General features: G+C 33.7%; 2 protein-coding genes and 1 long non-coding RNA gene across 9 annotated transcripts; 1 reads left to right on the plus strand and 2 right to left on the minus strand.

Moving 5' to 3' along the window:
* Positions 1-5,211: 5,211 nt before the first annotated feature.
* Positions 5,212-5,998, minus strand: LOC110425914 (protein GLUTAMINE DUMPER 5-like). The gene has a single exon (XM_021440996.2). It carries the CDS (start codon positions 5,958-5,960, stop codon positions 5,646-5,648), a length of 315 nt encoding a protein of 104 aa, XP_021296671.1. The 5' UTR covers positions 5,961-5,998; the 3' UTR covers positions 5,212-5,645.
* Positions 5,999-10,064: 4,066 nt separating this feature from the next.
* LOC110425754 (uncharacterized) lies at positions 10,065-16,809 on the plus strand. 7 transcript variants are annotated; one of them, XR_002446065.1, is made up of 7 exons: positions 10,065-10,527; positions 11,901-13,126; positions 13,215-13,401; positions 13,892-13,960; positions 14,119-14,233; positions 14,328-14,595; positions 16,681-16,809. It is a non-coding gene; the product is annotated as an uncharacterized LOC110425754 (long non-coding RNA). The 7 variants fall into 7 exon arrangements; XR_002446061.1 differs by having other exon boundaries at positions 13,892-14,233; XR_002446066.1 differs by lacking the exon at positions 13,892-13,960.
* On the minus strand, positions 14,687-17,836 carry LOC110425753 (zinc finger protein CONSTANS-LIKE 2-like). Its single transcript, XM_021440746.2, has 2 exons — positions 16,646-17,836; positions 14,687-15,288 (listed from the first exon to the last, which is right to left on the minus strand). Exons 1-2 carry the CDS (start codon positions 17,435-17,437, stop codon positions 14,929-14,931), a joined length of 1,152 nt encoding a protein of 383 aa, XP_021296421.1. The 5' UTR covers positions 17,438-17,836; the 3' UTR covers positions 14,687-14,928.
* Between the last annotated feature and the right edge of the window lie 130 nt (positions 17,837-17,966).

A 17,966-nucleotide genomic window follows, 5' to 3' on the forward strand; every position in this document is an offset into this window, starting at 1 on the left:
CTTTCTCTGAATTTTCCATGAATTTTTTCTGCTGAGAAAAGACTAAAGAATATCTGCGATTTCACTGTTCACTATATAGATTAAGCTAATTTGAACAAAATCTAGATTGTCTCCCACTAAAACAAGTTGAAGTTGAAAAACCTCTTTACCTTAGATTTCTGCCAACTGGTTCTTCATGTGCCAAACAGTTCAAAGCTTAAAAGGCGTTAATTTTCACCTTCCCATAATTCTGTGTGCCGCTGGACTGTTTTCTACTGAATTTATTCTTCATGGACTGTTTTTACATCAATCATGTCCAGTGAAGAAATCACTACCTTTGAACAGAGTTTGTAAAAAAGACCTTATCAAGACGCTGACCGTTTTGTTTACTCAAGTTGAAGTCATATTTCTAGCTAAAAGTGAAATTAAAAGTTCATAATTACTCACTCAATTGTCTCAATATTCTTCTCTATATATCATATACTTTTTTTTTTGTTTCAAATTAAATATTCATCTTATTGTTTTAAAATGTTTTGAAATAATATTTATTATTTCAAAATGAAAAATACTTTTTTAATGTTACATTTTTTGAAATAAATATTTTAGGTGGATTATCTCTCTAATTTTTATAATTTTTAAAGAAAATAATTATAAATAAAAAGCAAAATGCCTTACTTTTAAAATTTTATACCATTTAAAAATAAATATTCATTTTAAAATAGAAAAAATTAATAAATCATTTAAATTTAATCACATGCCATGTATCTTAAAATTAGAATATGAAACCTCCAATGCATACAAAGATATTTTAACAATATAAACCCTATCTCAATTAATTATATAAAATATGCTCTTTTTATTAATTTATACAAACATACATTCTCAAATTGATTATGAAGGGTTCGACTAAAGACAAATCAAGACTGACGGATTATGAGAGTGTATCGAGAAATCATGCTGAAGCAGTCTTGGGATTACTTTATGGGTCGATTGGAATCAAGGACTCTAATGTATCTATTAGACGAAAGGACAAGCTAGCTCGAAAATTCTAAAAGAACATTGATAATTTGATATTAATTCAATGTTTATGCAAAGGCCGCTTCTAGATAATTTAGTGGATTGACGCTTTTTCTTTTCCTAATGCTCATTTAGTAGATTAAGCTAGATAGAATTAATTCAAAACCCCAATGCATATTAAGAATGAATTTTATACTCTTTAGCAGCCATTATGCAACTCATTCGAAAGATAAGGGTTGATATTCCCTCACTTGTGTGCCTTAAATTTAACAGAATTTGGACTTAAGTATTATTGAGAAGCCACCAATTCTTTGAAGGCACCTTTCAGATTCAAGCAACTTAACCAAGAATCAAGTCGCCAATTGGATCTTTAAACTATAATGAAATAAGGTGACATCATTTTGATTCTTAGCCCATTTTCTAGCAATTGACTAAAACAAAATTACACCCACTCAAGCCCTGTTTTAGGTATTGGCTAGGATGTCCAGGGATTCTGATTAGATATTTTTCACTGTCTCCTCCTAGAAATTAATAAGGGAAAGGCATTACTAAAAAGGAGGCCGTATTTAAAGCTACATCATCTATTTGCATTCTTAATTTTCTTAAATTAGTAGGCAAAAAGGTATACGAAGTCCTATAAAGAGTACAGCTCCCACTTGTTCATTCATGAATCTTAATTTTTTTTCTTGTAAGGAAGTGTAACAATTAGAAAATTTTTCATTCTTTAAGACCACATTACAAGAATTAAAAATTGAAAATTTATCTTGCAAGTTTAGGAGAGGGAAGAGATCCTATCTCCGGCTATAAGCTTCAGATCGAATGACCCTCCATAATTTTCTTTAATCTAAAAAATTAAGAGTGTTTAGTATTAGATACATAAGGTTTTCTTACATTCTTTTCCACTTAATAATTAATTGGTAAAATTAAAAATATAAACCCATTATAAAAAAGTGGATTAATAGGACAAGGCAAATTAAGCAGATAGGCAAGATTCTCTAATCTCTAGGTTGCTTGGACACTAAAGGCCCCAGTAATTAGCACAAGAACATTTGTTATTCCAAACTTGTAATTAAATTAACTAATTAATCAAATCAAGAACTTCGATGAGAAATTAAGAATAATAAGATGATTTTTGAAGGATTTGTCAAAACTCGAATATTATTATTTTACTATTCATTATACTTGACGGCTTCAAGGGGGACATGTTAGATATGATTTGATTCACCTAAACATCTTTTCATTAGTTTCTAACTTTCTGTTACTCCACTAACAATTCCAACCCCACCCCCCCCGCCCCCAATGCTATTAATGCACAGCCATGTGATTCCCTTGTTGAGGCCGTCCATTGCCAACAATTTTGCATTTTAATTGACGGCGGAGGCTACCAATATCATGGCCAAAACTATGCATTTCAATTGAAGAATTGGGTCAATTCCAATCAACTCCAATGGGGAAACTCAACAAAAATGTGGAAATAACTAAGCAGTTTCTGGTGGAAACTATCATTTCGAATGTTTCCCACTAAAGAAAAAGCTGATTTGGAAATGCACTTTGCCTAACATTGATTTGCCATATTTTAAGAAAACAACCTTTCTTTTCACTTGCTCTAGTCCTGCCCAATTCTACACTAACCCTTCTAACTTTTTTCTTTTCGAAGTCTTCCAATAGTAACAGCACCCAAGTACATTTTCGAGCCACCACGTCTTTCAACCTAATCCATTACTAACTTTGAACCTTTTTTTTCTTCCTTCTAATCAACCATGGTAGCTAATGAGTCACAAAGTAATTTTTTATAGCCAATAATTTAATGGATAAGGAGTCTAATTAAAAAGGTAAATCAATTCATTTTGTGCTTTGGGTATTTTTTCCACTAAGGACGTCTATTTTAAATTGCCATCTATCATGAGATAAGCTTCACTCATTGACAATTGTGACCAAATTTAGAGAAATTGATAAGACCACTTTCTAGAACAAATTGTACTATTACAATTTGGACTAGCAATAATGTCCTATTTAGCTCTTATATTTGAAAAAAAAAAATTCTAATATGGTACTTGTATTAAGAAAATGTTTAATATGATAGTTCAACTTTCTTTTCATGTATCCACCTATCCTCGACCCTTTAACATTGTTAATAGAAGTTGATGACATGTCTATCAATCAATCAAAGTTTGACACATGACCCATTAAACACCATGTTAAAATATTCTTTTCATTTGTACATGTGGCACATGTATGGCCCCACATGGCTATCATGTGTCACAAAAATTCACTCGGCATAATATCTAAAAAAATCATTGACCTCTTGCAGTCTTGTGCATATCATGATAACGTAAATTGTGGAGGTCAGTGGTATTGGTTTTTGTTAACCACTGCTCCCCTCTTCTTACGGTTGATATATATATCCCTTGATTTAAAAAAAATATTTAAAAAAATTAAAAAAATTATTATATTTTATTACGTTCAATTAAATTTTTATATTTTTTTTGTTAAATAAGTCTTTATATTTTTATTTTCAGTCAAATAAATTTTTATATTTTTATTTTAAGTCAAATAAGCATTTATAATTAATTAATGATTGATTTAGTCAAAATATTATTTGTTATTTTATATTATGTGAAATTGACGTAACATACTAAAATATCACAATTGATGATAATATAATATACTGATATATCATAATTGATTATAAAATGATATATTAATTTGATATGATAACATGATTATGTGATTTGTTTATCTTCTATATCAATGTCATGTCAGTACCACATGGATATAAAATAATAATTATTATATTAACTAACGATAATTAGTCAATAATTGATTATAAAGATTTATTTGATCTGAAAATAAAAGTACAGGTACTTGATTGACTCCAAGAATTTGTTTCAATTTTCTTAAATAAAAAACTTATTTGAGTATTATGCCAATTCCCTCCAAAGGGATGCTCCAATTATTTTGACATGTGGTAGCCATGTAGGCGTCACATGTACAAATGGAAAAGGTTTAATGGGTAACATAGCATATATTTTGTCACATTTCCCAATTTGGTTGATTGACAATCGGGTCATTAACTTTAGTTAAAGAGGGTTATAATAATGAGATAAATTTGAAATAAAAATTGAAATATCACATTTTTAGCATAAATGTCACATTAAATTTTTTTTTTTGAAGTACAAGAGCTAAATATATACGGCATAATTCCATTAGACTGTTAATGACAATGGAACTTCTTTAGTCAATTTTATTAAAATTCAGTCCATATATACATAAAAGGTCAATTCTCTTAGAGAAATCAGTGTCTCATAATGGGAGGAGATTATAAAATATGACAATGTTCCATGAGTTATTTTATTAGTTTTATTTAGGGTAAATCATCTCTTCGATCACCGAAATTTTTGTATTTGTCTAACATCGATTAGAGTGGCTTTTGATGTATAGATATGTTCATCGTCCATGGGTTGCTTCGCTCCTGTTGAGTTTGTTTTAGGACTTTTCTGTGCTCAGGCCATTATCTATTTTAATGGCAGGTGCCTCTGACAATGTATAGGCTTCTTTTGCTCAAACCGAATTAACTTATGTCGTGAGAGTCTTTTACAATTCAAATAAGAGACTTGAAATGATATTATAGTGATGAGGTTAATAAATTTGCTTTAAAAAATAAAAAATATTACATAAGCTGTGCACAATTACAGGCCATTAGACAGTAAGTAAAAGCCTTTTGGGCATTTCACATCAACGGTTAATTCAACTAGTTCTGCGAAGCTTATAGAGCATAAAACAATTATGGAATTCTAAAGTACTGAAAATTGATACCCGAAAAAAACCTATTAATGACTCGACTCAACGGAATCGTGCATATATTAAGCTTATTGGACAGCAAAGCTAGTAGCAAAGCTAGTGGCCCAACCTATAACAAAATAAAGTCTCTGTCTCCTTTCCCCAACAAAAGACGCCATTGATTGTATTGGTTGTTGCTCTCTTTTCCCTCTCCCATTCTTTTCTTCAAATTTGCCAGAACACATTTTTGACACTTTGGATCCATCTTCAAGAGCTATGGTTTTTTTTTTTTTTATGCTCTTTAATTATAATCAATGAACTTTGGGGTCCATTTCCAATTAGTACCACTCTTTCCTCCTCTTCTTCTTTTTCAGCTTTCATGTCTGCCAAGTTTTGCAAGCAATGCGATGATATTTATGTGAGTTTAGCTCAAATAATCCACAAAATTAAGGATGCTATAAACTTAAAACAGAACAATATTTTTTCTTCATTTTTATTTACTTTGTTCTGTTTTTGTTTTTCCCCTTTGCATAATGGATCAATTCCGAATTTCCAATGTATATATCCTTACTTGAACCCTCAACCAGAAAAGAAAAACAAAATGAGAAAAAAAAAAAAAGAATAACAAGAAAGGAAAGGAAACAAATGAAGATTATTTGTAAAACACCCACAAAAAAGGTGAGCTTAACATTTTTCATATGCTCATCAACATATACATATTCCCGCAAAACTGCAACTACACCTGAACTAGAAAAAAGAAAACAAACACAACAAAAAGAATTATATGGAAAAAACCATGATGAAGGAATTAAGGTTGAAAGATAAAAGATATTCTTTAAGTTTTTCCCTTTAAGCTTCATGTAACTCTCTCAAACTTGTTCACTAAGGCGAGTGGAAGAGGCCGGCTTCGCCAGGTAAGTAGGATTTTCATCACCAGCCATGATGACAACAATCTTAGGCTCCATTTCTAGTTGCATGCTCACTTGCTTGGCAGGCTTTTCTTCAGCTTCATCATGAGCGGAATTGGATGGAGAGTTTTTGTACGAACAAGCTAGAATGACTAGTGCAAAAGCAATGAGTCCTAGCATGAGTGCTAGGCCACCAAAGAGGTAAGGAACGGGAGAGTTCCAGTGCCCGAAACCGGCTCCAGTTGCAGATGCAGTGGAGTTGCTTGCAGGCCTCATCTCTTTTGATGTGCAAAACTTTATCTCTTACTACTTGTTTTTCTAACTGGTTTTGATGGTGCAGTGTAATGGGGGCTTTGAATTTATAGTACCAACCAATTGAGGTCCACAGTGCCTGGATTAGGACAAGGAAACTGAGGCTGCTTTTGGTAAGGTACCAAATTGCCCCCAATTTTTAAAAGAGATTCTTTCTTGGGCTCTACTGATACTAGGGTATTGATTATTTGAGAAGCTTCTTGGTCAGTTGGGCAGCCAAAATGCCCTCTTTCATTGCCTGAAATTACATATTCTAATGATTCCGTAGATAATTTATTTATATAGCTCTTGCAATGTAGGTTAAGCCAACTTAATTAGGACTATCCAAATTGAGGATTTCAAAAGAGTCTTCTAAATTATGGAGTGCCAACCACAATTGATTCAAGAATCCACATACCATTAATTTTTTTTATATATATAGATAAGTTTTGCAGTTGCAAATCAATTAGACATCACTTTCAGCTTCAAAGCCTGCATATAACTATAACACTGTTAATCTTAATTAAGATGTAAGGCAGTGTAATCAACTCATGATATACATATTGCAAAAAGGGATAGATGGGTAAATTTGCTAGGGTGGAAATTCATGTTACAAGAATGAAGCAACCAACAAAGAAAAAAGAGCGAATGAATGCGAATGTGTGTCCAATGAAAGGCTTTTCGTTTATCTATTAATAGGGGTCCCATTAAACGTGTCCTTTTGGCACACGTATTCCCTTAATCTTCCCCTTCCGAGCATGACTCGGGGAATGAATCTGCTAAGCAGCCTCTTCCTTCCCTGTTGAAAATGGGACAATTTTCCATGTGCTTGCAGCATAACAAGATGCCAAATACTATCCCCTCCTTAACAAGAAATCACCCTTTTATAATTACACAATAATAGCTTTGTTGGGATATAATTAATTGTTTGGAATCCAAGTGATTTTCCTCATTGCAATTCATCAAACAATTCAAAATTTTTATTATCGCTATATAAACAGACATGACCCTTTCTTATTCCATAATCTTTTAAGATTAATGATTAGTCTAGCTATATATATATGGAACGAAAGTTAAGTCCCTTTCCTAAAACTTCTGTTGCCAAAAACATAAATTTTTTTTTAATACAAACAAGTTAAAAATCTTGTAAACCATAAACCCCAATATTACTTAATTTCTATCCAAAAGCCCAGCAGAAAAAAAAAAGTGAAAATAATGAATACTAAAAAACCAAATGAATGGGGTGTTTTCAAAGCAAAATAATTCCATATGTATCCTTAATTTGGTACGTAGCTGGTGAGTTTCATGTTGATGAACAAGGTCTCCCTTCATCACAAAGCATGCTTAATTAACTGGTTTGCAGTTAGCTAAGGTATCAACTTTGGTACCATAATGAAACACTCACCTAAGTATTACTGCTATTCAATGTGAGGCATTTGCTTTTGGTATTGTTAGAGTGAAAAGGACCATGCATTTTGCCACCAACATCATATATATATATGGAGAGATTTTGAATTAATGTTTCTCATGCATTAACATGGCTAATAAGACTGTGCTTTAAGCTCCCTATTAGTTTCATTATTATTAAAGAAAAAAAGGTAAATGATCTCCTCCTACTTGGCTAGATATTTGCTTGTTAAAGAAATTTAAAAATACTTAAAATGTAAAAGGACGAGGTAATTTAATTTCTCTGATTTCCTTGCATCTTATGAAAACTTTATGTTGTGATTCTCATAATGGTATTAGCTATCTTATTCCTGTTGTCTTCGCGATTTAAATACAAGATTTCTAATTCTAGTACCAAAAAGAAGCAGCATTTAAAGTCATCTTGTTTAGACTAACGATAGGGATATATCTAGCTATTCCCACAATAATGACAACAGGCTGGAACTTTGCTGTAGTCAAATGCGTACAATATCATTTAGAATGATTGATTAATATAGGTATAACATATACAAAAGTTTTTGAATTATTTAAAAATTTTAAATAATTTTTATTCTTTTATTATATTCAAATCAAGTCTTTATATTTTATTTTTATTCAAATATATAAACACCTATAATTAATGGTTGATTAGCACAATAATAACTTTTTCTATCAATTTTATTTAATATGGATAATTAAAATTGAAAGTTTTGCATTTTAATTTGAAAGAAATAATAAATTAAATTCTAAAATGAAAATTTTATATTGACAATCAAAACACTTTCATTATATATCAAATAATATATTTAAAAAAGAAATTGATAAACAAATCAAACAAAACCAGTATAAATTTAGACTAAATCCACGCATAGAGGAACTTGAACATGAGATCATAAATGTCGAATTCGTTGATTTGAATTTTATTCTATTTTCTTTTTTATTTCAATTCACTATTTCAATCATTATCTAACTTGCCTTTTCTACAAAGTGTCAACCACAAAACTGACATCAATCATACACAAAGCTTAGTGTAAAAAGTTGCTTGATCCATATCAGCAAAAATAAACCTAAACCATCATTGTCGGCATAGCCAATATGCTAAACCGGGGATGGTTTTCATGGTAAAATTGTTGGCTACCACATTTTTTTTAATTGTGATTTAAAATAATTAAGATGGAGGGTTAATCTAAGCAGATTAGGATTAATTGTGATGAGGAAAGAAAACTAATGGTGGGGTTTGGCAGTAGTGGGAGTGGGTGGGGGCGAGGGCTCCTTTTGGATTACAAAGAGCCAAGAGTGCAATAAGAAAGATCCTAAATGCTTTGTTAAATAAATTAATATACAGTATTATGATGGAAGTGCTGCTATGAAGTTTACATAAAGTAAGATTCACAACTACATATAATTAAATCCAGGTTTTATAGCATCAAATCCGAAGTGACATTTCCTAGAATTTATTGGGCCGCTGGGTTTATTTAATTGTTTTCATATTGATTAATGGCCGGAATAAGTGGCGGTTTCGTGGGTGCAATTTAGTTTGCAAGATTTAAATCTTAAACCTTAATCACTTTGAATTTTATAATTTTAAAAGGAATAACAATCCTTAAATTAAAATTGAGTTGTTTAAGATCATGTACTAACTAATTAATCATATGCTTAGATACTATTGTAAATCACATGTTATTATTTTATTACTAACATAATTTTTTGTGAGATATATGAAAAAATTTAAGAGATGAATAGAAGATCAAACTTTAAATTTTAAAGATTTTCATGATTAGTGTTTTGAATTTTTAATTTTAATAATTTAAGTTTATAAATGATTTTTCTAGTAAGAAAAGATGTAACGTTGCAACAAGTCAAGCAAAATGCACTATAAACGACAAAGAGAAAGATTAGAATAGTTCTTGAAATGTTAATTACTCTTGTGATAAGAGAATAGGGATACAAGTGATGAGAGATGAGCGACATAAATTAGAAAAGAGGTAGAGAAAGTGTTGTGGTGAAGTACGGAAAAGAATGAGGTGGAAAGACATTTGGAAATGAGAGAGAGTATTTGGAAAGAGCTTAGAGAGAGAGAGAGCTTTTTAAAGAGAATATCGTAAACAAGGGATCTTCTCTCTCAAATGAATTACCAAAGTGAAAGTGGTGACTTCGAAATAGTTTCTTGGGAAGAGCACGATTAGGACGAACATGTTCATCATGGGAAGAAGGAATCCATTACAGAAGAACATGTTTATCAGCACAGTAACCACTACGTATATTGAATGGTTAATATTTTAGCTTAATTATAGAGTGGAGCTTAGTGATGTGTCACATTTTTTCTTGAAAATGAGAGAAAAGGAAAAACAATTGTATTATTTTCTTTTACGCTCTTCAATAGATATAAGCCTGTTTTCACAATTTATTAACTAAATATGACTCCCAAACCTAATTGATTTTTCATAATCTTACTTAATTTGTTTGATTAAGAATAATCTAAAGAAAGAAAAAAGAATCTTCTCTAATTTTCTTTGTTTGTTTTTTTAAAAGAGAAAAATCGGGGGAGTTGGGCTGGCCAACTGAGACACCCAGCCCCAATATAGTGGGCCAACAAGAAATCCGTTATCCAAATCATATAAGGAAAAGGAAAGAAAAAAAACAAAACCCCCATGAATTTGGAGACTCAGAAAACCATGACAGTTTGTTTCAGTTGCATGCTTTAAAGATTTTGGTTTTGGTTATCTCTGTTACATTCCTTCAAAGGTTTTCCCTGCTTTGATTCTTTTCTTCTCTGCATTTTTTACTTTGATAAATTATATATATTAAGTTCATTTCTATTCTGTTTTCTTTTTATTGCTACAATAAATTTCCACTCTTTGTTTCCTTTTGGGTCTGAACAAAATCTAATCTTCATAGCTTTATACTTGAATTTGATCCCATTAGTTGAACTCATTCATGTTTTTGAAAAATCAATGTGGGTTTTTTCTTTTTGAACTCTCGTTGTTATTCATTAGCTATAAAGCGAGGAATCGAGGTTTTCTTTTTCTTTTTCTTTTTCTTTTTCCTTTTGGGGCCAGATTACACCAAGTTTTTCCTTGCTGTTGAATGCTGCATTTGTGGGGGTAAAGGAAGATTCTAAGTCGAGGTGATTCTCAAAACTTTAACTAGATTCATTTTTGTCTGTCAGCTAGTTTGCCTATGCCGTTCCTTTACTTAAAATCCTTACTTTTTTTTATATTATAGTGCTATTGTCTGAATCATTGCAATTATCGATAATCTGTTATTATAGGGTGAAGACGTTATAGTCCTCCTGGAACCCAATGGTTGTAAAACTAATTGTAACTCTAGGTAGTTTTTCATAATGCTTTTAAAGTTAAATCAAGTACTGATCAAAACTTATATGCACATATGTATGTATGTGTGTAAAATATAATTTATGTTTCATATAAAGACATGTACGCTTTGTCAATATAAGCAGAGTCAAAGTTGCAAGTATATGTCCTTATGCATGCGGACAATATTGTTTTTGACTGTTAAATGGAAGGAAATTAAGAATTGGCAGTTCCCAACTCTCCAGACAGGAGTTGGAATTGTGTGAGGAAAACTCTTGAAATGGCGCATTATAGGGTGCAACTTTGGGATCAAACTGACAAGCTAGAATGCACTAATGAAGAAAAGTAAAGCTTGATATTTTTATATAAGTTTGGTAAGTTCCAACATTCTTGAAGGACAATAAATGAACAAACCAGTGGTGGTGATGGAACAGGATCAACTAACATCAGCAACAGTGAGGCCATAGAATTAGGGGCCTTTTGCTAGCTTGAACAATTTTCAGAATAATTCTCAGTGTTACATTATTAGGATTTTGTAGTAGAAGGTTGTTGAGCTCATACTTTATGTTGTAAAAGATTGAAACTCTCTAAGATTAGCAGTGCTTGTTCCAATTACTGTTTCATGTATAGAAAATTTATGGTCTTTATAGTATCCATTTGGAAGTTACGGATTAACAACTAAACTATAGAATTAAGGTTATTAAACTTAGCTGATAGTTGGAAATATGATCTATTGTGCTGGTGATATTGTATATCAGTACAAACCCACTGAAGCTAAGCGGAGAACATTAGGCAGCTCAGGCCAGACTTGCTGATAATGTATACATTGCTAGGCATACCAACTAATAGATAAATTTTTAGAGGTTAAGTTCCAAATTGCATAGTGCTTTTTATTTGAATACGTAGGTGCAACTGTAGCACTAAGAAGACAGAAAGAGGTTAACCAATTTAGCCCTTAGAAAGTGAACTTTTAAAGCGAAAACCATTAAAACCTATTGGTTGGCAAGATTTCCACTAAACTAAACCTGGAACTTATTTTCTCAGTCATAATTGACTGAGGTGTCAGAGGCGTATCAGTCTCAAAACTGACAGACATCTGTTGGATTACTATTACCTTAACTCTGTAGCTTAATTGCTGAAGCTTGTGAAATATATGAAAACATTAACTGCTCCTGGTTAATTGTAGGGACTAGAGGCCTCAAAAGAAACAATGAAGAATCTTTGTCTAAATGAGTGAAGGTGAAGCAATGATGACGAACATTTGACAGATCAGAAATTGATATTTTGAGGGCCCGAGGATCAGGTTGGAGCTTGAGTAAAAATAAGCTTTGACTGGGCACCAAACTTTTGAGCTAGTGAACAATGACCTCCACAAACCTCTCCACTTTCCAAGGCTGAACTTTGTTCTTGCATAACTTTTGATTTGTAAAAAGTGCAAAGTACAATCTGCTTTTTCTATAAGGTTCTACTGTCAGTGCACACTTCACTTCTGAATTTTCCCCTTTCTCTTTTCTTCTTTTTGTTTGTGTGAGTGCAAGGAATAAATGTCCCTCCTGTTCAAGAGCTGAAGATCATTTATCGTTGGTTGAGAGGCTGTAACATTGATTCAACATAAAAATATCTTTGGTAATTTAATTGCTCCTACCAGGTTTCGCTACTTTTCTTTGTCATCCTGTGATGCAATTTACGTTTATTTTAGGGATATATTAACTAAAATTTAGCACTTTCAAGACATCCTTCAGATTTCATTTTTGTTGATGACATATATTTTGGCATATATTTCACCATGTGGATATATTTGGTGGCATAATATTTGTGAACATTTAAAAGCACGAAGCTAAAGCCAATGCTTGCCTAGTAGAGAAATTGACAAAAGATGCATGTGACATGAACCAATAGAATCAAGCATGCTCAAGTTAGAATACTACAGATTGTAAGTTAAGAGGGCACCACTGTTGTGGGTAAAGTGATAGCTCCCTTGACAATGTTATGTGTTTCTTTACGTCTGGCTGAACTTTGTTTCCTTTACACATATCCCTCAGAAAGTGAAAAAAGCGCAGCATTCTAAATTAAAGGTTAATGAGAGCCTACCTTTCTTTTGTTGAATAACTCCTTGAACTTGGCTTTTCATTCCACTCAATCGAAAAACTCTGGACACCTTCAATGAAAGGCTGAGGAGTTGAACTGTCTACATCATTATCCTAGCCATCCACTGTCAGAGTGGGTGATGGTACGCTATCATTAGCAAATGAGAATCTTGATTGAAATGCTTACAGTATGGAAAAAAGCACTGATACTTAACAAATGGCATTGCTGATATGGATACTTCAAGGCCTCTAGGATCAAGGAGGACCTCAACTTTAAAAGTAAAAAGGCTCACCAAGCGCTGATGATATTCACAGAATGCAACAGGTATGATCCACTACAGCCATGAATTGAGGTCCTCCAATAACCCTTTGATCTCCTTTCTGTTGTAATGTTGTCTTTTTGTCATTTGTAGATGACAGAAAAAGGAAAATTATACTTTTGTGAGAGCTTTTAATGTTTCACGAGTATATATGCTATTTTGGAGCAAGTGGCAACTTTTCCACCATTTTCCCTGCTACATGACAGAGAAGTTGTTGACTGTGTGGAATGGTGCCTACATGATCATTACCATGAAGATTGGCATCAAGATGATACTAATGGTATATACAATAACCCTTTTCTAGAATGATTGTCTCGGTCCAATTTTTCTCTAAATACTGTACCGAACAGAGTCAGATTGGCAATTGAGCTCAGTATATGCTTCTGTTGTATGCTCACAAGTGTTGCTTTTTCAACTTTTAATCCAAGTTCCAAAATGTGCAATATTAATCGTACAAAATGGGCATGTAGCAAACCCAAAGCTTTGTTAATGTAAATTTCCTAGTCTTAAAAAAGGATGGATTGCCACATATGCTTTACATTTTTCTGAGATATTGGTTACTGAAACCAAGGAATCTCAATCCATGATATACATTTGTGTAGAAAAATGCTTTCTGAATATTCTATTAGATGCATTAGTAGATGCTTTTATATTTCTGTCTCATGTAAGGTAAAAGCCATATGATGATTGTTCTTATTAATGAAAAGCAGAATAGATGAGATTCCTATAATCTTTAGCTTAATACCTACTGATAAGCAGATTATCTACAGGTTATGTCCAATCTGGTGGGGGAATATATGTGGCTGGACTTACAGGATATTGCCTGTGGGACTTTCCTTGTAAAGCAAAGATCCCCCTTCTTCCATATTAAAGCTAAACATTGTTATTTTTTGAAACACTTCTGTTACTGACCCATCTTTAATGTTGTTTTAATGGGTACATCAATTTCCTTTACCCTAATAGATGGATTAAATGAAATTATTCAAGTTTGCATTAGGCACCAGTTACCGCTTGTTCGGCACATAGGAGCAAGAGGATTCTCAATGCCTTGTAGGAATAGCAATGGAACATGCTGCTTTCGTTTCAAAGGACCTGATTATTCTCTAATCTGTGTATCTCTCATTCTCTCTCATTTTCATAGCCAGAGTTCCCTTTAGTGTTTCTGTCTACCCTTGGTATATAACTTCTGAATTACTTGATTATCAGGAAAAAGGCAAAAAAAAGGCCACATCCAAGTTGCTTTTTCCTTTTTGGATGGACACTTTTCTGCTTGTCTAAGGTGGTGCGCATGGAATCTTCAGCCAGAGAAAAAGAGTGGGGCTAGCCAAAAGGCCACTCGAACGTTCGAATAATCTTGCAAGAAGAAGCTGGCAGTTTCGTTATCAGATCCCTCTCATCATTAACCGCCTTCTTGCTGGACTTCTCTCTTTTTTCTCCCAGAAAAGGGTTTATGGTGAATTCTCTTTTCTTAAAGGTCAGTACGGTAGGCCATCCATTTACCATGGAAGCCTTTGATGTTTTTTTCCTTTCTCCATCGACCAAACATTTGAAATTGTAACAAAAGATGGAACCCCAAGAAAAGGATAATTGTAATTCCAAAGCACTAAATTCCAAAATTATAGATATACATGCATTTACAAGATAGCATGATCTAGACAATCAACAAAATTACTAAACATATACTATCTAATTGATTCAGACCAATTAGATTGAAAAAGATACAGTATCAGCATTAGAGCTTTACTATCAACTCGTACAATTCTCATCCATAGAGGTTTCTGTTTCCTTTTTCCTTTTGTCACTGCATTTAGAATGAAGGGACAATGCCATATCCAGTTTCTGTCATTAGTGTTGTGGAGAACATCTGGTCCACTTCAACTTCGACATCTGCTCTCTTTGCAAACCGACCCTTGATCCGAGGTCTTGTTTCTGCATATGCCTTCCTTGAAGCATACCTTATTGTCTTTTCAAACTTTCTTGTCTTCTTCTTCTCTCTGTATCTCAGGACCCTGGCCTCCCTGTCCATTGGCGTAAGTTGTGTTGGCATCTGAATGGGAGGTCCAGAGAAAAGGTCAATTGTACCTTTGGGGGGCCTTGGGTGCGAGATTGAGATATCACTTATAGTTGATTCTGGCACAATACCAACATCCACAGAGGAAAGGGATACCTGATATGGTTCAAGTTAAGTTAGAAAATCATCATTTAACATACCGACTAGATAGGATATATTGTGTATGCAATGTGCAATTCTCAGATGAAGCTGAAGGAGAAAGCAATGCATGTCTGGAAACCAGAACCAATTATCATTCTAATATTTTCACAAATACTGGAAAATACAACCATAAACTTGATATTAGCTTCTACAATCTATTTCTTAGTTCAAGGTCCAATTTTCATGTTTTTTCATAATGAAAATCAAAAGCAGTTTAGTAGAAGGATTATTACAGTTCTGAGTTAGAAAATTTTCTAGTCCAGGAAGACCTTAGCTTGAGAAGTGAACATGAAAAGATGAATTCTACATTTTAATGATCATATATGATCCCTAGAACTATTTGGTGAATGCCATATCATTTAAAAGAAAAGTTACATATATATATTTATAGTTATTTCCGTATAGTAGGAAACAAAACTTTTAGACTCAAAAACAGGCTTTCCTTTGTGCCCCCACAAGGGAAGGAAAAGGGCTTCCTTTAGAAGTAAAACTAGTTATATGTTGATTTTGTTAGGAGCTTAAAACAGAACTTTTAAGCATTGAGTAAGCGATGAATGATTGCAGATCGTATGTTTTTAGTCAGTAAAACTTAATTTGGAACTAATTAAGCTAAACCGATGCAGTTTTCCTGTTTATATAAACCATGTTTTTGTCAAGTATATCTGATCTGGTACAAAAGGGATAAGAAAACCAAAAGTGTGGAGATATTATTCCATTTGATTTTAGTCTTTATGGAAGAAAGGTAAAGTAAAGAAGAAAAGCAAACTAATAAAGTGCAGAAGAAAAAAAAAAAAAAGAAGATACCCCTTAGATTTTAATTTGTAGATTAAATGAAAAGTAGTTACTATCCTCTACTTGAGCTAACATAAATAGGGTGAAGAACAATTCCTTAAGAACGTACACAGAGATGACATAGGGAAAAACTAGCTTTACCGGGGTTACTCATGTTTCTTGTAGTCAAGTGAATAGCAATGGAAAAAGACCTTCAACGTTTGCAGAACAAGCCAGAAACTACGAGTATAAAGCAATTACATCTTTGTAAAGAATGTGGCTTGATTAAAACTAAGGTAATAACCTGAATAAGAGCAAATTCGAAGATTTCCAAAACTACTGGTTGTGAAAATTGCATGTTTAAGCAGATAAAAACAGGCTATAGATGAAAAAAAATTTCGTTGGCTGAAGTAATTATATACTGTGACCAGACTTGTACAGTACTACACTTTTATCTGAAACTCCGAACTAAAATCACTTCTATGTTCAAAATACTAAATCACCTCCTGGCAAGTTGTTTGTATAGAAAAGGAAACCTTACACTGTGACTAACGGAACCATTGTAGCTGTATGCAGCTTTTGAGGACTCATAATCCAGGCCAAATTGAAGACTCTGCTGTTGATGTTGCTGCTGCTGCAAGTGATCTTTGGCTTCTCCAGACTGAATTGGCACAACACTGTCACCCCCATAACTCTTGTTTGGAACACTATAATGTTGCTGCTGCTGATTATAGTGATCTGTGATGTGATTCTCAACACTTGAATTGTACTCCACAAGGTCCAGATAGTCATCAACCTCCCCACCGAACAAGTACCCGTTATTCTGGTTTGTGCTATTCTTCCCAGGATTCAGCAGTAACCATGAAGCTGCCTCATCCTCATCTTCCTCGGCAATTGTCTCATCTCCTTCCGGGTCCATAAAACCGTCTTCAGTTTCAGCTGCTGATGCAATTTTTCTTCCACCTAGGTCAGTGGCCGAGGGGCCATAAACGCACCCTGAAATTGGAAGAATTGGAACACGTTGGTGGCGACGTGCAAGTGGATTCGCAGAGTGTATTTCAGCATCACATGTAGTGCATAAGGATGCAGCGTCTGCCTTGCACAAGAAGGCAGCAGGTGCACGCTCACATGCCTCACATACCCACACACGTTCATGGCGCGAGGCCACCCGGTTTGCAGCATGTACACGGGCATCACATCTAGCACAGAGGTAGGCTGAGTCTGCTCGACAGTACACTGTGCAAGCTGCAGAGTGGCATGTGTCACATACACGTGCCCAGTTGTTGCTGCTGCCACCACCACCACCACCATCACTAGTCTCTTCTTTCAACATCTCTCACACACAAAGCTCTCAGAACTCAACTAATTTCGAGTGTGAGCACAGTGAAGAGAAGCCAGGAAGGGAGGTCTAACTGTAGGGAGACCCAAGTGGGGAGGAGAGAATCCAGGGGCTGACACGTGGCAACAAGTTAGTGGCATCAAAAGTTGTTACGTTATCTGGTGGTTAGCTTAGTTTTGGGGTGGGCCCGAACCCACAGCTTCTGCTTTGGCTTTTGGAATAATTTAATGTCTTCAAGTAGATGAACAGATTGTACTCGCCAATTTAGGCGATGACACTTGGCAGTCAAGCATGGATTCTGGGTCCACCGTAAATTGCTAAGATTCTGTATAACACGTGTCTTTCCTGACATGTGAGGACCACGTGGTCTTGTGTCAGGCTTTTGGCAAGTTTTGCATGGAACATTTAAGTGCCGTTTGGTACATTACAATACAATATGATTGCAAGTAATATAATTACAAATAATGTGATTGCAAGTAATGTGATTACAGGGAAAATAACATTACAGTGTTTGGTATGTAAG

This window comes from Theobroma umbraticum, unplaced genomic scaffold (assembly GCF_002168275.2).
Source record: "Theobroma umbraticum cultivar Fairchild unplaced genomic scaffold, ASM216827v3 scaffold_12.1, whole genome shotgun sequence".
Classification (NCBI taxonomy): Eukaryota; Viridiplantae; Streptophyta; class Magnoliopsida; order Malvales; family Malvaceae; genus Theobroma; species Theobroma umbraticum.